Source organism: Muntiacus reevesi, chromosome 16, assembly GCF_963930625.1.
Source record: "Muntiacus reevesi chromosome 16, mMunRee1.1, whole genome shotgun sequence".
Classification (NCBI taxonomy): Eukaryota; Metazoa; Chordata; class Mammalia; order Artiodactyla; family Cervidae; genus Muntiacus; species Muntiacus reevesi.
In genome coordinates this window covers 24443566-24470306 of record NC_089264.1, presented here as the reverse complement: position 1 = coordinate 24470306, position 26741 = coordinate 24443566, and the positions used below count along the sequence as shown (strand labels likewise).

Below are 26741 nucleotides of genomic sequence, written 5' to 3'. Positions count from 1 at the left end.
GATAGTTGGGTACTGGGCTTGAAGTTTTCCCTCCTTTACACTTATCTGAGTTTTCCAAGTTTTTGCCTTGAGTGTGTATCACTTCTGAAATAGGAGACGTTTTCCATAAAGTATATAATTTTACTTGCTTTTATTTGAACTTCTTTTGTGGCATTTCCCCTTCTCTTTGTGTTACAAGACATGTATTATCTCCTCGATTGATTTCTAAGTTTCTTGAAGACATAATTTACTCAGCTCATAATGTCTTACAGTTACTAGTGCAGTAAACTTGCAAATGAAACACCAATAAAGTTATGAAGGACTCTAATACCACCAGATATAAAAAATATCAAAAAGTTATTCACTGAGGTGTCAGTGCAAGAATAGACAGTAAGATACATTTATGTTTCCAAAAAGAAACTTGTAAATTGAAGAACTTATATAGTAAAGGTGCTAATTTAAGTATAAATGAAAGAAAAATTCATCAGGAGTTCATGCTGAGACAATTCATTTAGATTCTATAAATTTATATTACACAAAATAATTTGAGGTAGATTTAAGAGTTAAACATTTAAATCAAACTATAAAAATCTAGAAAGAGGGTGACAAATGTTTATTTGGTCTCTATATGGAGAGAAAGTGAAGGACAGGGAAGCCTGGCGTGCTGCCGTTCACAGGGTCGCAAAGAACCCAACACGACTGAGTGACTGAACGACAACAAGAATGGAGAGAATTCTCAAAGCACAGAAATGGACCAAATAATAAAGGAAAACATATTTTTATGAATCAAAATGTTAATATGTATGTTATGCATGTATATATGAATATATAGCTTCATAAAAATAAAGGTAAAAAATCAAGGAGGAAAAATCATATATGACAAGTTAGTAGACTGCCAGTCACTCCTTTTATGTGTAAACAGATCAAATGATTAGTAAAAAAAATACCAAGATGCAAGTGTATACTTATGCAAAATATAGGACCAAACATTCCACACACAAAAAAATATGTATGACTAACATAAACATAAAAAATTTCAACATTCTTAATATTGAAAAATACTAATAAAAAGAAATAGCTAGCTTTTTCTGACAGTCACTTTGTTTTTAATGACTACAGTCAATGCTAATGAGAGTAGGAAAAATGATGACATAGATTTTGCTTTATAGTCCTAGGAGTTGTGCCAAATCATTCAAACTTTCTGTAGAGTTATTTAGAAATCAGTTTCACTCTAACCATGTCTCTATTCTTTCCCCTAGTAATTCTTACTTAAGGAAACCAGGCAAGTCAAAGTTATAAACAATATACATTATAATATTCAGATCAATGGAAAAAATTGTTTTGATTAAGGTAGTTGCTGATTAAGAATATGTGGACATATTCAAATGATGAAATATAAAATAGCTATTTAAAATTATAAAGCATTTTGAAATCAAGAGAAAACATTTTAGAATAAGCAAATAGTAAATGTTCAATATATGGTGGCTTTCCCCAGAGATAAATCCATGAACCTATGGACACCTTATCTTCGACAAAGGAGGCAAGGATATACAATGGAAAAAAGACAACCTCTTTAACAAGTGGTGCTGGGAAAACTGGTCAACCACGTGTAAAAGAATGAAACTAGAACACTTTCTAACACCATACACAAAAATAAACTCAAAATGGATTAAAGATCTAGATGTAAGACCAGAAACTATAAAACTCCTAGAGGAGAACATAGGCAAAACACTCTCCGACATGAATCACAGCAGGATCCTCTATGACCCACCTCCCAGAATATTGGAAGTAAAAGCAAAAATAAACAAATGGGACCTAATGAAGCTTTTGCATAACAAAGGAAACTATAAGCAAGGTGAAAAGACAGCCCTCAGATTGGGAGAAAATAATGGCAAACGAAGCAACAGACAAAAGATTAATCTCAAAAATATACAAGCAACTCCTGAAGCTCAATTCGAGAAAAATAAATGACCCAATCAAAAAATGGGCCAAAGAACTAAACAGACATTTCTCCAAAGAAGACATACAGATGGCTAACAAACACATGAAAAAATGTTCAACATCACTCATTATCAGAGAAATGCAAATCAAAACCGCAATGAGGTACCATTACATGCCAGTCAGGATGGCTGCTCTCCAAAAGTCTATAAGCAATAAATGCTGGAGAGGGTGTGGAGAAAAGGGAACCCTCTTACACTGTTGGTGGGAATGCAAACTAGTACAGCCGCTATGGAGAACAGTGTGGAGATTTCTTTAAAAACTGGAAATAGAACTGACCCAGCAATCCCACTTCTGGGCATACACACCGAGGAAACCAGATCTGAAAGAGACACGTGCACCCCAATGTTCATCGCAGCACTGTTTATAATAGCCAGGACATGGAAGCAACCTAGATGCCCATCAGCAGACGAATGGATAAGGAAGCTGTGGTACATATACACCATGGAATATTACTCAGCCGTTAAAAAGAATTCATTTGAATCAGTTCTAATGAGATGGCTGAAACTGGAGCCCATTATACAGAGTGAAGTAAGCCAGAAAGATAAAGAACATTACAGCATACTAACACATATATATGGAATTTAGAAAGATGGTAATGATAACCCTATATGCAAAACAGAGAAAGAGACACAGACGTACAGAACAGACTCTTGAACTCTGTGGGAGAAGGTGAGGGTGGGATGTTTCGAGAGAACACCATGTATATTATCTATAGTGAAACAGATCACCAGCCCAGGTTGAATGCATGAGACAAGTGCTCGGACCTGGTGCACTGGGAAGACCCAGAGGAATCGGGTGGAGAGGGAGGTGGGAGGGGGGATCGGGATGGGGAATACATGTAACTCCATGGCTGATTCATATCAATGTATGACAAAAACCACTACAATATTGTAAAATAATTAGCCTCCAACTAATAAAAATAAATGAAAAAAGATATGGTGGCTTTCACTGTCAAAAAAAAAAAAAAAAAAACAAAAACCAACCCTAAAATGCAAAACTGCTTATATGACATGATCTCTACTATATAAAAATTATTTTAAGAGACTCAAAAGAAATACGCTAAAATTTTACCAGCTTATGTCTGAAATTGCAGTGATCTTTTTTCTTTTCTGTGTGATTTTCTTATTGGTACAAATTACAGCAAGTTAGTGTCATTTGTATAATTAAAAGTTAGATGTTATCGCTAAATGATGTCATCTTATTGTCCTTGTGTCAACAGACAATCACATGCCTGGCAGCCATTGCCTGGAAAATGAACTCTTCTCTTTCATTTGAGAAAGTGGAGGTTGAGCCACCAAAGGCTGGGGAAGTCCGTATTAAGGTAAATTCAAATCTTTGAACTTGTACTTGTGAAGGCAAGTGTAAGGAAATCTTATTTCATGTATCAAAGTTGTTCCCAGTGTTCCAGCACTCCCACTACTGATAGTGAAACAGCTAGTCAATATCCCAGCCTGTATGCTTTCTGGCTGAATTCCAGGCAGAGCAGCAATACAGTGGCTATGCTACAGGAAATGTTTCATTTCTATGATCAATATGAGTGGATTGAGTCTATCCACAGACAAGAAAACTTAGGCTACTAACTGAGAAGCTTTAAAACTTCTCAGTGCCAATTAAACCTTGCAGCAGTTAAACTCATTTTACATTACTAACTTAATGTTTTCAATATGCTAGTTTAAAATCAATTTTCCCAGAGGATTGGGAAAACATTCCACAATATTGGGCTAAAATTTTTGGTTTCTCAATGGTGGTGCTATGGATATATGGTCAAAAATCCTACATTGGATAGAATAGACTCTAATATTGCAAACTAGTTGATGACATAGGGTGTACAGAGTAGATTTCAAAAGACCTAATTTATTTACAGATCTGAACATGCACCATGAGAGTTGGTGAGTCATTTTAGTCTTCGAGTCTCCCTTTCCACATCTCAAATTAGGGGTAATTAGACCTGCCCTGTGTTTCTCTGAGTACTATTATAGGGATCAAATGTGGTCATTCATGTAAAAAAATTATTCATAATAAGTCTCAGAGAAAAGAAAAAGTCCAAACTAATTTATCCTTGGCCACTTAATTCCTACCCATATGACATCTACAGGGATCTGTGGTTCTGATGATCATGCTATAAAAGGAATAATCCCAGTGAAGTATCCCTTCATCCCAGGCCATGAAGGAGCTGGAATTGTGGAGAGTGTTGGCGAAGGAGTGAGCTCAGTGAAACCAGGTAGGAAATGGGCCACAAAAACCTCTGCGCAAACAGCCCACCACCAAAATGCCTTAGCATATTTACAGGAGAAATAAGTTGGTTTGCCTCTAAATTGTTTTACCTAATCACATATCGTGGTAGTAAATGTATCCAGTGATTCCAAGGGTCACACAGTTTCTCCGCTGTCAGCACTAGCAATCCAGAGTGGCAGTGCCTGAGCCAAGTAACTAGTTGAGATAGGACCAGTGTACTTCTAAATAGATCATAATCTCTTTAGCAACAGGATCTGCTTCTTTTTTTTTTTTTTTTCCCAAACAGACAATAAAACTATATTATAAACATTAAACTTGCCAAGTGACTAGATTTTAATTGTTACTGAAACTAAAAGAAATTATAATTACATGACACAATAGAAGGGTTAGCTAATGTGAAAATCTCAATCATATGCAATATAAATGTATCAAAGCAATATAAACTTATACACAGTTTTGTTGATCAAATATATGTCAGTAAAAACTTTTTTCTAATGAATTATTTGTCAGCAGAAAGGGAAATTTTATAATCTGACAAGTTAATTTATTCTGACATAGCTGTAGAAGAATTCACTGTTTCCTTTTTTATTGAAATACAGTTGACACACACACAATACTACACTATAAGAATTCCCTAGCAGTCCAGTGGTTAGGACTCCATGCTGTCCTGTCAACTGCCTGGGTTCAAAGCCTGACTGGGGAACAAAGATCTTACAAGCTGCATAGAGTGGCCTATAAAAACATGTGTGTGTGTGTGTGTGTGAGTTCAGTTCAGTCACTCAGTTGTGTCTAACTCTTTGGGACCCCATGGACTGCAGCATGCCAGGCTTCCCTGTCCATCACCAACTCCTGGAATTTACTCAAACTCATGTCCATTTTGTTGGAGATGCCATCCAACCATAACATTCTCTGTCATCCCCTTCTCCTCCTGCCTTCAAACTTTCCAGCATCAGGGTCTTTTTCAATGAGTCACTTTTTTGCATCAGGTGGCCAAAGTATTGGAGTTTCAGCTTCAGCATCAGTCTTCCAATGAATATTCAGGACTGATTTCCTTTAGGATTAACTGGTTTGATCTCCTAGCAGTCCAGGAACTCTCAAGAGTTCTCCAACACAACAGTTCAAAAGCATCAATTCTTCAGCACTCAGCTTTCTTTATATTCCAACTGTCACATCCATATGTGACTACTGGAGAAACCATAGCTTTGACTAGATGGACCTTTGTTGGCAAAGTAATATCTCTGCTTTTTAGTGTGCTGAATAGTTTGGTCATAGTTTTTCATCCAAGGAATAAGCGTCTTTTAATTTCATGACTGTAGTCACCATCTGCATTGATTTTGGATCCCAAGAAAATAAAGTCTGTCACTGTTTTAATCGTTTTTCCATCTCTTTGCCATGGAGTGATGGGACCAGATGCCATGATCTGGTTCACATAATGAACAATAATGTAAGTTATGCTGAGAGAAGAGAACAGTTTAGAAAGAATGGCAAAGATTGGTGAAAGGTAGCCGGAAAGAACATGAAATAAGGAACAAAAATTTAGAAAAGAATTGTGTTAGGACAGAAACCTAAGTCAAGCTGCAAAATGGGTATTCAGTGGCTCAGGTTGCCAAATAATACATGTCATCTGGTTTTAGAAACAGAAGTATCTAGAGCAAGCTTTCTCAACCTTGCCAGTCAGTCTGTAATAGGTATTTACTGATTGCCTACTGTTCCTCAGATACTTTCTGTGTTGATGGAAACAATGATGAGTAAAAATGGTAGAAATAAGACAGTGTCTCTCCATCTCTGATGGAGAACTGCGTTTATTTTAAAACTCATTTATCTTATCTTGTTTTTTAATTTACCATTTTGTCTTTCTGCCTCCATACTTTCATTTAAAATTTTCAATCTGTTCTTTTTGTTTAAGCTTACTTTTTTCAGGGAAGAATTTTAAACAGTTAAACATTACATCATTGGTTTTTGGAAAATTATGCATAATTATTGCTTAAAAACATTACATAATCATATAATTATGAAGGTAAGAATTCGTTGAAACTTCACAATGATAGCATAGACACTATTAACTTTTGAGTAAACATCCTTTCAGAACACTTTCTTTTCTATTCTTTTCCATTCCATACCACTATCTGTCTGTGGAATCTATCTACACATTATTTATACAAAAGGTATATAGCCTATGCAAATGAGATTATACATAAATCAGTGTTTCAGAATGTAGTTTGGCAAGATCACCAGCATTAAACCACCCAGAGTTACTGGGATCTGCCTCTGAGCTAATGAATAGAACCCTTCTGTCTGGGGTTTTAGACAGTTTGACTTCCCATTTTTACCTTATTTTCCATTTTTGATTAAGAAATGTAAATGCTTATAAGGACCTATAATGAGAAAACAATTTATCGTTCCCAACTTCATTAAACAGAGGTGTTCACACTTAAAATTTCCTGTTTTTAGATCTTTTGGTAATTACTCCATGGAATGAGGTTATATGCCTATGCCTTATTTATCAATTTTAAACAAAATATATTAATACATTGCATAAGTAACAGCCAACTCTACCTTTCTTCCTCTTCCTTAAAACTTATTATTATTTGTAGTTCTATTGGTTACATTTATAATTTTAAAATGAAATGATGGAAGTAAGATAATTAGTATTTAGTTCTCTCATATTAAAATTCATATTCTAAGATAAGATGTCATATTTTTCAAGAAAAAGCAATAATAAGAATGAAAAATGAAAAGACATGATAGAAAATAGGAAAAGATTGGGGAAGTAATAGGTAGATCAGGTACAAGAAGAAGGGACCAAAAGGGTCAGGAGTGGTTTCTGCATTGCTCTGGGCACTTAGCACAATCCTGTCTTCAGAAATGGAAGTGTGAAATCCTACCAATAAGGAAAGTACAGTTTATATTTATTACTTCTATCACACTACTTGAGTACAATCTCAAAAATGACAAAATGATATTGGTTCATTTCCAAAGCAAAGCATTCAGTGTCACAATAATCCAAGTCTGTGCCCCAACCATTAATGCTGAAGAAGCTGAATGGTTCTATGAAGACCTACAAGACCTTCAAGAACTAATGCCAAAAAAAGATGTTCTTTTCATCATAGAGGACTGGAATGAAAAAGTAGGAAGTCAAGAGATACCTGGAGTAACAGGCAAGATTGGCCTTGGAGTACAAAATGAAGCAGGGCAAAGGCTCACAGAGTTTTGCCAAGAGAACACGGGTCATAGCAAGCACTCTCTTCCAACAGCACAAGAGACAGCTCCACACATGGACATCCCAGATGGTCAACACTGAAATCAGATTGATTATAGTCTTTGCAGCTGAAAATGGAGAAACTCTATACAGTCAGCAAAAACAAGACCGGGAGCTGACTGTGGCTTAGATCATGAACCCCTTATTGCAAAATTCAGACTTAAATTGAAAGAAGCAGGGAAAACTCCTAGACCATTCAGGTATGACCTAAATCAAATCCCTTATGATTATACAGTAAAAGTGGCAAATAGATTGAAGGGTTTAGTTCTGATAGACAGAGTGCCTGAAGAACTATGGAAGGAGTTTCAAAATATGATACAGGCGGCAGTGATCAAAACCATACCCAAGGAAAATAAAGACAAAATGGTTATCTCAGGAGGCCTTACAAAGAGCAGAGGAGAGAAGAGAAGTGAAAGGCAAAGGAGAAAAGGAAAGTTATACCCATCTGAATGCAGAGTTCCAAAGAGTAGCAAGGAGAGAGAGATAAGAAAGACTTCCTCAGTGATCAATGCAAAGAAATAGAGGAAAACAATAGAATGGGAAAGACTAGGGATCTCTTCAAGAAAATTGAGATACCAAGGGAACATTTCATGCAAAGATGGGCACAATAAAGGACAGAAATGGTATGGACCTAATAGAAGCAGAAGATATTAGGAAGAGGTGGCAAGAATACAAGAACTATACAAAAAGGTCTTAATGATTGAGATAACCACGATGGTGTGGTCACTTATCTAGAGTCACATTTCCTGCAGTGTGAAATCCAGTGGGACTTAGGAAGGATCACTACAAACAAGGCTAGTGGAGATGATGGAATTCAAGGTGAGCTATTCCAAATCCTAAAAGATGATGCTGTGAAAGTGCTGCACTCAATATGCCAGCAAATGTGAAAAACTCAGCAGTGGCCACAGGCCACAGTGGAAAAGGTCAGTTTTCATTCCAATCCCAAAGAAGGGCAATGACAAAGAATGTTCAAACTACCTGACAATTGCACTCATTTCACATGCCAGGAAGATAATGCTCAAAATCCTTCAAACTAGGCTTCAACAGTATATGAACTAAGAACTTCCATATGTAAAAGCTGGTTTTAGAAAAGGCAGAGGAACCAAAGATCAAACTACCAATATCTGTTGGATCATAGAAAAAGCAAGGGAATTCCAGAAAAATATCTACTTCTGCTTCATTGATTACTCTAAAGCATTTGGCTATGTGGATCACAACATATAACTTGTGAATTATGTTTCATGGAAAGAAAGAAAGAAGGAAGGAAGGAAGGAAGGAAGAACAAGAAAGAAAGAAAAAGCCACTCAGTCATGTCTGACTCTTTGCAATCCCATGGACTGTAGCCTGCCAGGCTCCTCTGTTCATGGAATTTTCCAGGTAAGGATACTGGAGTGGATTGCCATTTCATCTCCAGGAGATCTTCTTGACCCAGGTTTTGAACCTGGGTCTCCTGCACTACAGGCAGCCTCTTTACCATCTGAGCCAGTCTTAGATAATTAAGATAGTTGAAATCATAGGATCAGGGACTTGGACACAGAAAGGAATGGTGTAAAAAAATACTATAAATTATTTGTATATCATTAGCAGTCCACAGTCAAATCTGACCAAGTTTTATTCTCTAGATGTTTTAATAATGTTACAAGAAGTGTTGAGACAAATGAGATCACAGGGCAGAGAGTTACCATCTCTATTTACTGACCATAGGCGTTTAATAGGCATACCACACTCTAAAGAAAAATCCTCTAGGCCTGAACAGAGAGTTTCTATCCCTACGGTTGTTAATAGTGATGCCTTTTACTCTAGGTTTATTTTTTAATCTGTTTAAAGCTGCTTGAGTCAGCTTTCAATTATATTAGATCCTTGAAGAGTAGGATCTTGCTTTCTATCAAAGCAAGAGCATATTAATTAGCAGCAAGGGAAATTATTTAGCCATGGAATTAATAGTGAAACTTTATTTTATGAAAATTCCCAGTTGATTCCCCAAATTGGCTTTGCCACATTGATAGAATATTCCTCTCACAACCGACTGCCACAGCTGAGAACTGAAGACTTTTTCCCAGGTAGCTTTCCCTGTCAGCTTTAATTTTAACATTGGAAACTTCAGGAGAGATAATTAGAAAATTAATTAACATTGGAAGTAAAAAGCACATTTTAACAAATTGAAGCTATTTGGGGAGTTAAGAAGATGGGACAGAACAAAACCACTCTAGATATGTATTTTGTTTTTTCTCAGTAAGATAGCAGACATTTTGTTTATACTGTCATGTAGCCTTTCACTTATTAACCTATTCATTTTCTATTTCTTTTCTTTTCTTTTTTTTCTTCTTTTTAGTCAGGGAGGCTCAGTACCTTAGTGTCACTTCAAACTCCTCCCTTTCTGCTGCTTTTCATATAATTTCATTTGTTCCCTGCTTGTTCTACTTTTTCAATAATTTCTGCTTCCATCCTCTTGTCTCCACTCCAGTACAGGTACTCTATTTAATTATTTATCCCTTAGACTACTATAATAGATTAACAATGTGTCTTGTGTTATTGGCCACTTCTCATTCCAATCATCTTTCTCTCTGTTGCCGGTTTAATTTTCTCAAGGCATACATTCAGTTATATCCTTCTACCATGAGCCTTCTAAGCCTGGCTTCCAACAACATTCTGACATAAAAAGGGGGAAAAGTCCTTCAAGTGATTCCCACTGAATGCATTTATTTATTCATTCTGTTTTTTCTCTTGCTCTTTTAAAAGATGCAATATCCAGTATATCCCAAGGGTATACATAAAGACTAATGCAATGAACTGAACCATCATATATCTGTTAGTTGGATTAAGAAATGAACTGAAGTTATGACAAATCTAGACAGTGTTTTAGAAAGCAGAGACATCACTTTGCTGACAAAGGTCCGTACAGTCAAAGCTATGATCTTTCCAGTAGTCATGTGGGGATGAGAGAGTTGGACCTTAAAGAAGACTGAGGGCTGCAGAATTGATGCTTTCAAATTGTGGTACTGGAGAAGATCTGAGAGTCCCTTCCGCTTCAAGGAGATCAAACCAGTCAATCCTAAAGGAAATCAACCTGGGATATTCATTGGAAGTTCTGATGCTGAAGCTGAAGTGCCAATATTTTGGCCACATGATGTGAAGAGCCAATTCACTGGAAAAGACCCTGGTGCTGGGAAGAATTGAAAGCAAAAGGAGAAGAGGGCAGCAGAGGATGAGATGGTTAGAGAGCACCACTGTCTAAATGGACATGAGTTTGAGCAAACGTTGGCAGACAGTGAAGGACAGGGAAGCCTGGCGTGCTGCCGTCCATGGGGTTGCAAAAAGTCAGACACAACTTAATTACTTAAAAACAGGAACAACATACCTCATTTCATTGCACTTTGCTTTATTGAGCTTTGCAGATATTGCGTTTTTCACAGATTGAAGGTTTGTGGCAATCTTGTAGCTAAGCTAGATTATAAGTGATATTCTTATAGCAGCATTTGCTTACTTTATATCTCTGTCACATTTTGATAATTCTTGCAATATGTGAAAGTTTTTCATTATTATTACAATTGTTATGATAATCTGTGATCAATGATCTTTGATGTTATTATTGCAAAAATGTTAAGACTTGCTGAAGGCTCAGATGATGATTTCCATTTTTTAGCAATAAAGTATTTTTTTAAAAAGATATTGTACATTTTTTTAGCCATATGCTGTTATATACTCAATAGACTAAAATATAATGTAAACATAACTTTTATATGTACTGGGAAACCAAAAAATTTCTGTGATTTACTTTATTAGTATTCTCTGGAACCAGACCTGCAATATCTCTGAAGTATGCTTGTAATTTATTTTTTCTCAGTAAATCATTAATCAGCAAGTGTTTCAAACATGTTTGCATAAAAAATTTACATTGCATTTTCTTGTAATGTCCAACTCTTTGGGACCCCATGAACTGTAGCCTGCCAGGCTTCTCTTACCATGGAATTCTCCAGGCAGGAATACTGGAATGGGGTCCCTGACCCAGGGATCAGACCTGAGTCTCAGGCACTGCAGGCAGGTTCCTTACCATCTGAGCCATTAGAGAATCCCCATTGAGGCCCCTATACCAATATTATTGAAATGAATTATTATTTTCTGCAAAGAGTTTTTATAGTTACAGCTCTTACATTTAGGTCCTTGATCCATTTTGATTCAGAATGGGTCATATGAGGTGAGATAGGGATCCAACTTTATTTTTTTGTATGTGAGTATCATCATGTCAGCATTATTTGTTGAAAACAAATTCTTTACCACCTGAATGGTCCTGGCACCCTTGTCAAAAATCAATTCATCACAAATGTATGAATCATAGACAATAAACTAGGGCAATTAATTGTAGGGCTCAATTCTTCTGTTTCCTTTCCAAATACCCTTTCATTGCCTCATGTTCTGTGTCTTAAAACCATTGTCATATACAGATTTGAAAGATATATACATTATATATCTAATACATGTATATGTATACATTATACACATTTGTATTTTATATGCAAATATCATACATGCATTTTTTTTTTTTTTCCAGTTTTTTCAGATGGGAGGGTAAATCTCATTTCAGTTACTCATTCTTGACCAGAAGTGGAAGTCTGGGATTAATTCATGCTTTTTCCAAATGATTTTTTTTAATATATCGAAAAAATGACATAAGATCTGTCCTCTTAGTAATTGTTGAAGTGTACCACACATTGTTGTTAACAGGCACAATATTGTAGACTCCTAGACCCTTTTCATCTTTCGTAATTGAAACTTTATACACATTCAACAGCAACTCCCTGTTTCCCCTTTCCATAGTCCCTGGCAACTGCTAGTCCATTTTCTGCTTCTATGAGTTTGACTACCTTAGATACCTCATAAAAGGGGAATCATACAGTTGTCTGTGACTGACTTGTTTCCACTTAGAATAATGTCCTTCAGGTTTATCCAAGTTATCACATATGACAAGATTTCCTTCCTTTATAAGATTTCCTAGTATTTCATTGAATGCATATACCAGATTTCTTTATTTCAAACATTCTAGTGTAACAATGAGGAGGGGATTAATGTTTTTTTCCCTTATATTTTGTATGACTGATTGTTGTTGTTTAGCCGCTAAGTCACATCTGGCTGTTCTGCAAACCCATGGACTGTAGCCTACCAGGATCCTCTGTCTATGGGCAAGAATACTGGAGTGGGTTGTCATTTCCTTATGCAGGAGATCTTCCTGACCCAAGACTGAACCTGCATCTCCAGTATTGGCAGGTGGATTCTTTACCACTGAGCCACCAGGGAAGACCCATATGACTGATTACTGATGATAAAAAGAAAAATGCTGCTCTTAAGTAAAATTTCAGATCTTGTATAGTAGAGGGGAAAATGTAATAAAGGAGAAATAAAAGTTTTGCATTAAAAAAGCCGTTGGTTGTTAAGGAGTGTGTTCCTGATTTCCATAGATTTGTGCTTTTTCTAGCTTTCCTTGTGTTATTGATTTCTAGTTTCATACTGCTGTGATTACAAAAGATACTATATATGATTTCAGAAATCTTTTAAAATTTATTAATATTTGTTTTGTGACTGAGAATATGGTATATCCTGGAGAACTTCCATGTGCACTTGACTTGAGAGAAGTGTATATTCTGCTGCCATTTGATGGAAAATTCTGGGTATGTTTACTTGGTCTAAGTTGTTGTTAAAGACCATTGTTTCCATATTGATTTTCTATCTGGTTGGTCTGTCCATGGTTCAATGTGAAGTGTTGAAATTCCCTATATTGCACTGTTGCCTATTTCTGCTCAGCTCTGTTAAAATTTGCTTAATATATTTAGCATCCTTTGATGTTCAGTTCAGTTCAGTTCAGTCACTCAGTCGTGTCCGACTCTTTGTGACCCCACAAATCGCAGCATGCCAGGCCTCCCTGTCCAACACCAACTCCCGCAGTTTACTCAAACCCATGTCCATCGAGTCGGTGATGCCATCTAGCCATCTCATCCTCTGTCATCCCCTTCTCCTCCCAATCCCTCCCAGCATCAGGGTCTTTTCCAATGAGTCAACTCTTCACATGAGGTGGCCAAAGTATTGGAGTTTCAGCTTCAGCATCAGTCCTTTGATGTTAGGTTCATGTATATTTACAGTTGTTATATCCTCTTGATGAATTGACCCCTTCATAATTATTTAATGATCTTCTTTTTCTTCTGTCACATTTTTTGACTTAGAGTCTATTTTGTCTAATATATGTAAATATAGCTACTTTTCTTCTCTTTTGCTTTCTATTTTCATGGAATATCTTTCCCACACCTGTACTTTCAGCCTCTGTGTGTCCTTGGAGCTAAAGTGAGTCTCTTGTAGAGAGCATATAGTTGGGTCCTGCCCTTTTTTTTTCCTTTTAAAATCCATTGTCAAATCTGTATCTTTTTGTTGGAGAATACAATCATTTATATTTAATTATTGATAGGTGAGGATTTACTATAGTCATCTTATTGTTTTCTGGCTGTTTTGTAACTCCTAGTTCCTTTCTTTCTCTCTTTTCTTCCTTTCGTATTTGATAATTTTCTGCAGTTATGTGCTTTGATTATGTTTTTTCTTGTGTACTTATTATAGGTTTTTGCTTTGTGGTTACCATGAATATTACATAAAATACATTTTGTTTTAATAAAAGGCAACATTTCTACCTGTTTCTTTCCCCTACTGCCACATTTTGTTTTTAATGTCTCTTTTTTATATTGCACATTCATTAATAAATTATTATAGCTAGATTCATTTTTAGTACTTTTTTCTTTTAATATTTATATTAAAGTGATTTACACACCACTTTTATGGTATTAGAATATTCTGAATTTGACTATACACTTACCTTTATGAATTTGTTTTATATTTGCAAAAGTTTTTATGTTATTAATTAGCATCATTTCATTATGCTTGAAGAACTTTAGTTTTTCTCATAAGCCTGGTCTAGTGATGATTAAACTCCCTCAGATCTTTTATGTCTTTATCTCTTTATTTCTTCTTCATTTCAGAAGGACAGTTTTTGTAGCAAAGTATTCTTGGTTGGTCAATTTTTCAGAATTGAGCACTATGAATATACCATTCTATTCTCTCTTGACCTGCAAGGTTTCTGTTGATAGCCTTATAAGGTTTTCACATATGAGATGAATTTTTTCTCTCTTTTTTAAAATTTCAAAATTCTTTGATTTTTGATGTTTTTTTATAGTGTGTTTCAATGAAATCCTCTTTTTAAAAATTATTTTTTAATTAAAAAATTTTGTTTATATATTTTGGCCACATTGCAAAACATGTGGGATCTTTGTTCCCTGACCAAGCATTGAACCCATGCTCCCTGCTTTGGAAGCACAGAGTCTTAACCACTGGACCTCCAGGGATGTCCAAATGAAATCCTCTTTTGATTGAATTTGTTTGGGCACCTTCAGGTATACGGATGTCCATATCTCTCTTCAGATTTGGGAATTTTTTAGCCATTATTTCTTTAATTATACTTTCTTCCTCTTTCTTTCTCTGTTCTCTTTATGATACTATCTTAATGAAATACTATTTTGCCTGATGGTGTCCCATAATTCACATAAGCTTTCTTCACTCTTTTGAGTTGGATTGAATTATCTCTAACTGTGTTCCCTTATAACTCGCTGAGCTTCCTTCAAATAATAAGTTTTTTGTCAGGCAATTTGCATATCTCCAATAAGTTTTTTGTCAGGCAATTTGCATATCTCCATTTCTTTGAGGTTCTCTACTGAAAAATTATTGTGTTCCTTTAGTAATGTCATGTTCTCTTGGTTTTTCATGTTCTCCAAAGTCTTGTATTGTTGTTTTCACATTCAGAGAAGCAGTAACCTCCTCCACTCTTTACAAGCAGGCTTTGATTCACCTGTTAGTCCAGCTAGGGATTCTGAGGCTTTCTCAGACCTCTCCATAGATGCACCAGCTACGCACTTCTTGTTCCCTCTTGGGAGAGGGGCATTCTTAAGATTGTATCCCTTCTCTCAATCCTGCAAAACCAGACCAGGTGTGGAGGGCCCCTCATTTGTTTCCCAAGGACAGTGCCCCAAACTGCTCATGTTTCAATCCATCTTGCAGTTAGGGCGGCTTTCTGCACTTGCTCATTAGCTGTCTGCAGAGGCTTGCTCTTTCTGGCCATGGATGGACGGAGCGGGGAAAGGGTCTCAGTGAGGAATTTGGAGTGTTGGGGATGACAGTGGGTCAGCTGGGGTTCATAGATGAGGCACCCCAGTGGCTCATCAGTAGAATTCATGACGGAGTCCATGAAACGGTTAGTAGAAAGAACAGTGAAGTGTTTAGTAGAGTTTCTTTGATGACCTCAGCCCTGGCTGCTGTGTTCCAGCCTCTCCCAGTCCTTCCACTTTGCAGACTACTTCAGTAATCTGAGTTAGGTGAGAGAGAACTGGGCCTCTTGGGAACTGTCTCACATGTTGGGGAAACTGGACAGACACTCACTCCCACGCTCTCGCTTTCCCCTTTAAGAGAAGTTGTCTGTCACAGGGTCTCTCCTAGCAGCAAACCGTGCTGCCTCAAGGGAAGAGTAATGCAGACAAAGTGAAATGTTCTATTTCCCCTCTTCAACGTGTCTGTTCTTAGGATTTTTTGCTCCAAAAATGTGCTGGAACTTCTTTGCTGGACTCAGACTACCACAAAGGTAGTCTCAACCCTGAGTGGCCGCCAAAATCAGTGTTCTGTGGGAGGATGATGGTTAAAATGTTCTATTCTAACTGATGTCATCTAACTGATGTCACTCCCAGACAAATCTCTTTTCTGAGCTTAACAGTCCTACTTATTTTTTTAGTAGTTGCCCTAGTGTTCGCAATATACATTTACAGCTAATACAAATCCATTTAAAAATGACATTATACTGATTCATGGGTAGTGAGTACCTTGTAATAACCAAATGATCCTAATTCTTCCCTCGTTTCCCTTGTATCATTGCTGTCATTTATTTCTCTTATACATAAGCATACAATGTATATATACAAACACACATAATTGAATACATTTTTTCTACTATTGTTTTGAACAAACTATTATCTGCTATTTCATTTTAGAAAAAGTAAAATGAAAGATTTTACTTTTCCTTTACTTCTTCATTCTCTTTTGCTCTTTTCTTTATACAGATCTGAGCTAGACCTATATAATTTTCCTTCTTTCAGAAGAATTTCTTTTAGCATGTCCTGCAAGGCAGGTGTCCTGGCAGTAAATTCCATCAGTTTTTTGTTTATCTGAGAAAGTTTTTATTTTCCTTCAAGCCTTTTCTGTGGATGTGTTTTCTTTGAACTTGTGTATGTAAAGTGCTAATTAGGCGGATTTTCCAGTTTCTTTTTTCAGGAGCTTGTTGTATCTTGTTTCCTCTGTTGTCTGTGTAGCTCTGCAGGTTCTCTGATTCAGCAGTAGCAAGCCACCCTGTTCTCCCTGGTCCACCAGGCAGCTCCCCTATCAGGGCCCTGAGTCAGGCCAGAGAGTTTACAGTCGTGGACCCTCCTCTGAAATGCCTACTTCTAGATGCACACTCTGTTCCTCACCTTCTCTCTCACTGAGTGAGAAGAGACAGAAATTGGTCCATCTGGCAGGCTACTCTCAGAAAATTTGGTATGAGGGTGGCACACTCCACTCCTTTCCCTTCCTCCTGAGGAAGAAGTTTCTGGTTGTGCACCTTCTCTCCATTGAGCAAAGTTGTGAAATCAAAGTGTTAGTCACTCAATTGTGTCTAACCCTTTGTGACCCTATGGACTGTAGCCCGCCAAGCTCTTCTGTCCATTGAATTCTCCACACAAGAATACTGGAGTGGGTTGTCATTCCCTTCTCTAGGGGATCCTCCCAACCCGGGGACTGAACCTGGGTCTCCTGCATTGCAGGCAGATTCTTTACCATCTAAGCCACCAGGGAAGCCTGAGCAAAGTTATACTGGTGCTTTAAGCTGCCTGCCACTTTTCCAGTGTCTCTGCAGAGCCCCAGATCGACACATTGTGCTGATTCATCTGCCCCCTGATTGAGAGGTGAGGAGAGACAGAAATTAGTCCTTCAGGCAGCTCTCAGAAAATCGAAAATGTAGGAGGCATGTTCCTCTCATCTCTTTCCCACCCTCCCAGAGAAGTCTCAGGGTGAGATGTTTATCCCAGATAGGCAAAACTGTGCCAACTAGGCCTTCCAATTTTCTATTGTGCTCAGCTGCCTCTGGGCCTCCAACCTATGGTGGTTCTGCCAACAGCTCTGCCAACAGTGAAAAGAGGGGCAAGACAGAAACCAGGGCTCTGAAAATGTGGTGTTGACTCTGAAAAGAAGGGTTCACTCTCTCTTTTCTACCAAAACAAAAGTTGCAGGTTGGGGCCTTTCTCCCTTGATACTGAGCTATGTTAGCTTGGGGGTGGAGCTGATACAGGTTAAGTGATGTTACTTTTCTTACCCTTTTCAGTGCAGCTGTTCTTGATTTTGTGTTTGCTTGTGGTACTGCAACTTCTTAACTGGAAACTTGAATTCACATAAAGATGTTTGGGTTTATGTGAAAGTGCAAGTGTTAGTTGTGTCTGACCCCAGGGACTATAGCCCAACAGGCTTTTCTGTCCATGGAATTCTCCAGGCAAGAATACTGGAGTGGGTTGCCATTTCCTTCTTCAGGGTATCTTCTTGACCCACGAATTGAACCCAAGTCTCCTGCATTGCAAGCAGATTCTTTACCATCTCAGCTACTAGATTATATCATTACTAAATTGGTGTTTCTGCGGGGAAAGGAGGACTAAGACTTCCTATTCAGCCATCTTGCTGGTCTTACTCTCTGAGATTAGTTTTTCATTGGTAATCCCAGGGTTTATTTTCAGATTTATGTTGCAGGTAATATGTAATTAGGTAGAATGATCTTCAGATTTTGCCTTGGTGTCTAATAAGATACTTTTACACAGCTAATATCTGAGATGTTATGGAAAATGTGTTAGTGATTTAAAATACTAGTTTTTAATGTATAAAACTCAATTTTTGCTGTTTGGATGGTTACATAGGAGACATTATAAGAAGCACTTGATAAAGTTCTTATAAGTAGTGTTCAAAAAGAGCATTCATATTTTTAAAAATATATAGCTACATAACACTAATTCAATGTGTAGTCACACTTGATATCTGGTACCCTTCCTCTGTTTCTAAAACCAATAATCAGTAGCATTGAATAGTTTGGTTGCCTGAAATGCAAAACCAGTGCCCAAACTAATCTTCTCCACCAGCCTTTGATGGATGAGAATTTGAAGTTCAGAGACTTGAGCCAATCCTTCTCCTGGGAAATTTTCTCCTCATTGATTTCAGGTGCTGATGAGCCCAGTGGAAGCATGAGGTGCTCTGAACTTGAAGATGTTGGCTGGGCACATTCCCCCATGTTCACTGGTGTCCATGTGGAACATGTGACCCGAGCACTCAGAAGTTACATTGTTCAAATTGTTTTGCTGGATGAACCTGTATCATCAGCAAAACCACAACCACTTGGACTCATCTGGCATTGTTAGTTCATTGTATAGAGAATGAAACACTGAAACACTCAGGCATGCCCAGGAATAGCTGTGTAGTGTGCGGACAAGTCACCATTTTTATGCCTATACTTTCCTGTCAGGTAATACACACTGTGAATATTCTTGTGCCACAAAAATGTTAAAAGTCTTCCTCTGAAAATAAACCAACTACTTCCATCCAATCTATCTACCAAAAGGGAATTTGTTTTTCTGCAATAACATGTAAGCATACAGTAACATACCTGAAAAGAAGGTATACTCTCTCTACCATCAAAGAGGAAGCATGAGAATATTGTTAGTTGAGCAAAAAGAGGAAATGAAAGGTGATTATAAGTTTGAATTGATTCATAAGATTAATAAAATTATGTAAATACCACAATTCCATATAGTCAATCCATCCATTAGCTTTTAAGGTTATAGTGGCACATGATCACACAGCCATCTCTGCTATTTTAAAGTTAATCTTGGCAAATAGATTTCAGTAGAAGTAAAATTTGTAATTATCAAAAAGTTGATCTTTATGTAAATTTTCTTCTTGAAGATCATGGAAGACTATACCCAAGAGTGACACCAGTATCCAAGGCATGGGATAGGCACCACAGTTTTGTCTGCTCTATCCTCTTTTTCTATTTGAGTGTGTACACACACACACACACACACACACACACACACACACAACAGCTATGTGAGCACAGGTGCATGCATGCTCAGTTGCTCATTCACGTCCAACTCTTTGTGACCCTGTGGACTGGTGCCCACCAGGCTTCTCTGTCCATGGTATTTTCCAGACAAGAATACTGGAGTGGGTATTTAGCACATAGAAGGTGCTACATTCATATGCTGAATAAACGAATGAATGCTGTAGTGATGTTTTCTATTGGCAATCTGTTTTAATGCTAGAAGCACAGACTTGAGAAGCGGAAAGACCTGCATCTGCAACCCATTTCTGCTGTTAAGTAATTGCTGACCTTGAACAGTATTTAATTTTCCAGAGCTTCTGTTTGTTCACATGTAGAACAAGGAAAACTTACATAATAAGGCTTTTGTCAAGATAACTGGAGGGGCCTATAAAGCACTTAGCATACTGTCTGAAACCTCAAAGCATCCAATACGTGGAAGCTACTATAAATATTGAATGAAGCTCTTCTGTAGATAGTACATGCTTCTAGAGACTTAGAAATTTATTAAATTTTTTTGTAGAGAAAAGACTTCCTAATCATACGGATTGGAGATGGGTAAGTAGGATGCTTTGAGTTACTGTTATAAGTTCCCTCTATTTTTCAGAGAATAGTAAAGGTAGTTTATAAGTACTTATATTAAAATGTTTAGTATAACTTCTAAACTAGTAGACAAAAGGAAACGGTGTGAGGTATTCAAAAAGAAGAAAGGGAATAGCATAGAGAACACAACAAAGAAAGAAAGCATAAAAATGAGGAAGAAATAAAATCAGGTATATCAGTAATTATAGTAAGTGTAAATAGATTTAATTGTCAGTAATTCAGTCAGACCTTTGTTGTAGCTTGCTGTACCAGGCATGTGCGAGGCCCAGTATGTAGAATGGTAAGTAGAAGCAATGTGATGAGGATGCAACCTCTCTGCATCTCTTGTATTGCCTTTCCTGTGTATTCATTTCATTCTTAGCTCAGTTGTTTTTGCTTCCTGGAGCTGCTCAGAAGTGTTCTACCAACTTAACAACCCTGGCAGAAATAGCTGAGCTCTCTCTCAGAGCTCCAGTGGAATTCCTTCAACAGAGTCTCAGGAACCTGGCTAATGCCAGAAATCAGACTGGCATGAAAAATAATCTAAAAGAGTGGAAAAGAATATGAAAGAGTGGGTATATGCATATGTATATCTGATTCATCAGATATAGCGAGGGGCATGTTACTTCAGATGTCCACTGATGGGTGAATGGATAGAGAAGATGTGGCGCATATAGACAATGGATTGTTACCCAGCCAGAAGAAAGAATGAAATAATGGCATTTGCAATGACATGGATGGACCTAGAGATTATGATATGGAGTGAAGCGAGTCAGACAGAAACAAATATTGTATGATATCCCTTATATGGAGAATCTAAAAAAATGGTACAAATGAGTTTATTTACAAAACAGAAAAAGAGTCACATATGTAGAAAACAAGCTAATGGTTACCAAGGAGGAAAGGGGGAGAGGGATAAACAGACACGCTGCTATACAGAGGGGCTTCCCTGGTGGCTCAGAGGGTAAAGCGTCTGCCTGCAATGCGGGAGACTCAGGTTCAATCCCCGGGTCAGGAAGATCCTCTGGAGAAGGAAATGGCAATCCACTCCAGTACTCTTGCCTGAAAAATTCCATGGACAGAGGAGCCTGGTAGGCAACAGTCCATGGGGTTGCAAAGAGTTGGACACAACTGAGCAGCTTCACTTTCACTATATATAAAATAGATAAAAAGAACCTACTATGTAGCAGAGGGAACTACTCAATACTCAGTGATGACTCATATGGGAAAAGAATCTAAAACAGTGCGTATACATATATATCTGATTCAATCTAAAAGAGTGGATATTTGTGTATGTATACCCGATTAACTTTTCTGTATAGTGGAAGCTAGCACAACATTGTAAAAACTATACTACGATAAAGATTAATTAAAAAATAAAGACCAACTGGTGCTTTTGCCAATTTGAATGGCAAGTATATCCCAGATTGGCTCAAACTTCAAACATCTGCAACACTTGCATTCTAATTAATATCTGCTAATATGATAAGTAGTGAAGTAAAATTTGATAATTTCTGTGGTTGTTGCTGTTGTTCAGTCGGTAACTCATGTCTGACTCTTTGTGACCCCATAGACTGTGGCGTGTCAGGCTTCCCCAATAATTTCTAAATTTAACTTCAAAAGAAAAAAAGAGAAGTTAAACATTAGGTCTGTGCTGTGGACATCTGTAGTGCCTGAATCCTCAGTAATAGGTTCTTTAGCACAGGATCCACTTTCTGGATCTCTAGACCTCTTCCAGACTTCTATACTCTCTCCAATCTTGATATAGCTGGATTTAGAAAATAGGTTCAGAATAGTTTCCATTATACTTTTGAAGTCATTGCTAATATTTTCATATCACTAATGAAGCTGATAAGAGGTATGAAGTCATTCTGATTTAAAATTTTTATTTATTTACTTATGAATTTATTGTCATAATGTGCTTTTTTCTGAAATATTTTTTAAGAAAATCTTTCTGCTTTGATGTTCTGAAATGTCACAATAATTCATTTGTGAGTATTTTTTCATTAATTGTTTTTGGTACTTGATGAGGGATTTTTTTTAGTGTGCAAAGAGAAGTATTCTATATTTCCAGATCTTGGAAATTTTCTATTACTTTCATAATTTTCTATTTGCTTCATCCCTGTTTAAATTTCAAGTAGTCATATGTTTGATGTTATGTTTTTCTCCTCCTAGCTTTTTTTCCTGTTATTATTTCTGTGGGGTGTTTTTGTCTTCTCTTTTTTTTTGAAAGGTTTTCTTCTTAATGCCTTAATTATTTTTATTAAAAAATTTTTTTTATCTTTGTTATCTTCTAATTATGATAAACCTGTTGACTTTCAATAATACTGGATTTTTTTTAAATTTTAAATTTAATACTTAAAAGGAAGTGATAAAAAAGAACACAAATATAGGCTTCTAGACATCCAAATGAGATACGTTTGTTGCAGTTTGGTTGCTCAGTCTTGCCCAACTCTTCTGTGACCCCATGGGCTGTAGCGTGTCAGTCTTCTCTGGCCTTGTAATTTCCCAGGCAAGAAAACTGGAGTGGGTTGCCATTTCTTTCCTCAGAGGAATTTTCCTGACCCAGGGATCAAATCTACGTCTCCTGAAATGTCAGGCAAATTCTTTACCATTGAACCAAATGAAACACATAGAGTTTGTAAAATGTCTAATTTTTACCAACCTATGCATTAGAAAAATTAGTTAGAACAGCTGGTTTTCTAGTTTAAAATATTGTCAAGTTGTTCTGAGGGCTAACTACCTACATACTCAACACGACATATCTTCTTTGCAAAAAGAGTCAAACTATGTGTGACCTTGGGCAAGTCACCTAATGTCTCTGTGTCTCTTATTTTTCTCATTTGAAAAAGGGGGCTAGTAACACCCTCCTCTTTATGTCCTTATTGTGGTTTAAATATGACCAATTAAGTTGACAGCTGCATCTTTTTGTGTGTGTATGTAACAAAATAAAGAGAAAACCTCACAGATGCAGTGGCTTAAAACAACACCCACTTATTAGTTGACAGCAATGTGGGTCAGAAGTCTAGGCAGGCTCAACTGGGTCCTCGAAGGCCAGCATCAAGGTGATTGGCTGGGCTGGGCTCTTAATCTGGAGACTCTGGGGAAGAATCTTCTTCTAAGCTCATTCTGTTTATTGGCAGAATTCATTTCCTTGTAAATGTAGGACCAAGACCTCATTTCCTTGATGGCTGCCACCCAGGGTTCACTCTTGGTTCTCAGAGGTTAGCTACAGCCCTTGCACATGGCACCTCCATCTTCAAACCAGCATCAGTGCATTGAATCCTTATGTTTCAAATCTCTCAGATTTCTCCCTTTGTTTTTAAGTGCTCTTGTAATTAGATCAAGCCAATTTAGATAGTCTCCTTTGGCCAGGTTAACATAAAGAAAGAAAGTGAAGTTTCTCAGTCGTGTCCAACTCTTTGCGACCCCATGGACTGTGTAGCCCACCAGATTCCTCTGTCCTTGGAATTTTCCAGGCAAGAATACTGGTTGGGCTGCCATTTCCTTCTCCAGAGGATCTCCCTGACACAGGGATAGAACCCGGGACTCCCGCATTGGAAGCAGACGCTTTACCCTCTGAGCCACCAGGGAAGCCCCTAGTTATTCATGTAACATAATCATGGAGATAATAGTCATCTAATTCACAGGAAATTTTGGTTGGGTATGGAAGATATTTTGGAATTCTGCCTGCCACAACTCCATTTACCAGTGTGCCTGGATATATATTACAAATAACTGCTTTCTCCTTACCCCTCCTCCATCCTTGCATTCACAGCACGTCTACCTGATTGACAGTTAAAGCAGCTATATCAAGTCATTTATTGTAGGTAATCCAGTGTGGTTCATCTCATTTTTCTGTGCCTGTTTTGTGCTAAGTACTTCAAAACCACCAAAAGAAAACTGACAAAAGTAAATTCTTTTTAGGAAGCCATTCTACAAATGATTTGATTTTTTTCTTTTTTAATATTTGAAAATTTTATTTTTCATCTATAATGTAACTTTATTTATCTTTTCACCTTATTTTCATTTTATAGTGAAGTAGATTTACAATGTTGTGTTAGTTTTAGGTGTACAGCAAAGTGATTCAGTTACACATATACACATATCCATTCTTCTTCAGATTCTTTTCTCATGAAGCTTATTACAGAATATTGAGTAGAGTTCTCTGTGCTGTGCACTAGGTCCTTGTTGATTATCTATTTTATGTATAGTAGTGTGTGTATGTTAACTCCAAACTCTTAATTTATCCCTCCCCTAGTCTTTCTCCTTTTGTAACCATGATAAATGCTGCAATTTTATTGAAGAGAATATATTTCTGAACTGGAAGTAAAAAGGTCTGAACTGTGTTGTACAGACTCACTTTGAATTAAATTTTCCTGTTATAAAGGGTTCTTAACTTTCCAGACTTCAGTCTTCTTGTCCTTGAAATGAGGACATTGGACTGTAGTATCTCCTTTTTTAACTTCCAGTTCTAAAAATTCTATGCTTCTATGTGGTTTTTGGTATACGATTTTCAGTTATTAGACCCAGAATCCTGAATGTGTTCATATTCATTCTTTCCACACATACATTGATCACCCAATCAAGAATATTTTTCTCAGATATTCTCTGGTACATCACCCTCTTTTATTTTCTTTATAACTCCCTTCATAATCTGTTCATTTATTTATTCACTTGTTCATTCTGTCACTCCCCATATATCTGGAAAATAAAACTTGGGATCTTATTTTCCTTGTTGATCACCATGTCTCCAGTTCAAGAACAATGTGGCATATGTATTTATTAGGCATATGGCAGATAATAAAACAGAATAAAAGATAGACTTGGGAAATATCTGAGTTATTAGTATTGGTTTATTATTTAAAAACCACTTTTTTCTATGAAAATTTATGTTCTGTTTTAATAATTGAAAACATGGTAATAGTTCAGCTATGACCGGACTTCAGATATTGTCCCTCCACTTCAGAAAAAGTGGCCTCCTCATGTCCATGGATTTGTTAATTCATTATTGTAAATAACAGTTGATCCTCTACTGTGAACAAGATTCTGAGAGAGTCACTCAGACAACTGAGATATCTCAGATAACTGAGATAGTTATTTAAAAGGTAAACAAGATAAGCAAGTTTCCTATTCATTACAGGCACATCCCCAGGTTTTTTAAAATTGAGAACTTGAGCCAATATTAGTATAGCATGTTGAACATTGGGTTTAGTTACTTGTATCATTTAAAGCTATGCTTTGTGGGGTCTATGAGCTCCACTGGTTAATGAAATCAATGCATGTTCAGGTCCCTTCCATTTAGAATATTTCACAATTTTTATTTTTTAACAAAACTACATTTGACTATTCAATTTTCTTTTGTTTTATGTCTGAAACTTTCAAAAGTCAATGTTATATTTAGCAGAGTCTCATAACCTAAAGATATTATTTAGCTGTGATTCAAGGCCAGTTCATGTACTGTTGAAGCCTGACTTGGAGAATTTTGAGCTTTACTTTGCTAGCATGTGAGATGAGTACAATTGTGAGGTAGTTTGAGCATTCTTTGGCATTGTCTTTCTTTGGGATTGGCATGCAAACTGACTTTTCCAGTCCTGTGGCCACTGTGGAGTTTTACAAATTTGCTGGCATATTCAGTGCAGCACTTTCACAGCATCATCTTTTAAGATTTAGATTTCAAGGCCATATCAATGTACTCAGCTTTTGTTTTTACATCACTTCTGTATATTTCAGTTATGCATGCTTATACTAAAAATTCATATTAGTACATAAGAAGTAAAGTGAAAGGTAAAATATCTTCATCTTTCTTACAAGCCAGATTAGAGGAATGAAAAATAGTTTTGTGAGATATTAGCTAGCTGGGGGCTTCCCAAGAGGTGCTGGTGGTAGAGTCTGCCTGCCAGTGCAGGAAACTCAGGAGACATGGGTGTGATCCCCATGTTGGAAAGATCCCTAGAGAAGAAAATGGCAACCCACTCCAATATTCTTACTTGGGAAATCCCGTGGACAGAGGAACTTGGTGGGCTACAGTCCATGGAGTTGCAAAGAGTTGGACACAACTGAGCACACACATAGAGATATTAGACAGCCAGTTTATGGTGCAGCTGAAAACACCAAGAATTAACAGTACTTCACAGGTTTACTGTAGTCATAGAATATATTGACAAGGAGAGAGGAGGCAAATCTGACTAAAGTCATATATGCTGTTTTCTTTCCACCTCTATTCAATCTCTATATCAATTGTGAGAAGTAAGAAATGAAAGTTAGCTAGCTGGGTCTCACTTTATGGTATTCTGTCCTGTGAGCTTGGGAAGAACGCCTGGACAGTCAGGAGTCCCATATCCATATACATATCTGTATCTATGTCCATATCCATATGTACTTAGGTTGCATTTTAAAAGCAGAGCTGCTGAAACATCAAGCCTCAGTTCTTTCCTTTTTTTAAACTCACAGCATGAAAAAGAATCCCTGACTGCCTGTTCCTTCCATTCTCTACTGTCC

At 37.0% G+C, this 26741-nt stretch overlaps 1 protein-coding gene across 1 annotated transcript in view; it reads left to right on the top strand.

The window, feature by feature from the left end:
* The window catches only part of LOC136147908 (alcohol dehydrogenase 1-like), a 195885-nt gene that overhangs the window by 143832 nt on the left and 25312 nt on the right, over positions 1-26741 (top strand). The window contains exon 1 of the mRNA XM_065907251.1: positions 4058-4201. Within this exon, the coding sequence (XP_065763323.1) occupies positions 4063-4201 (139 nt within the window). The 5' untranslated portion in view covers positions 4058-4062. Of the gene's footprint in view, positions 4202-26741 lie in introns of the transcript that reaches the window.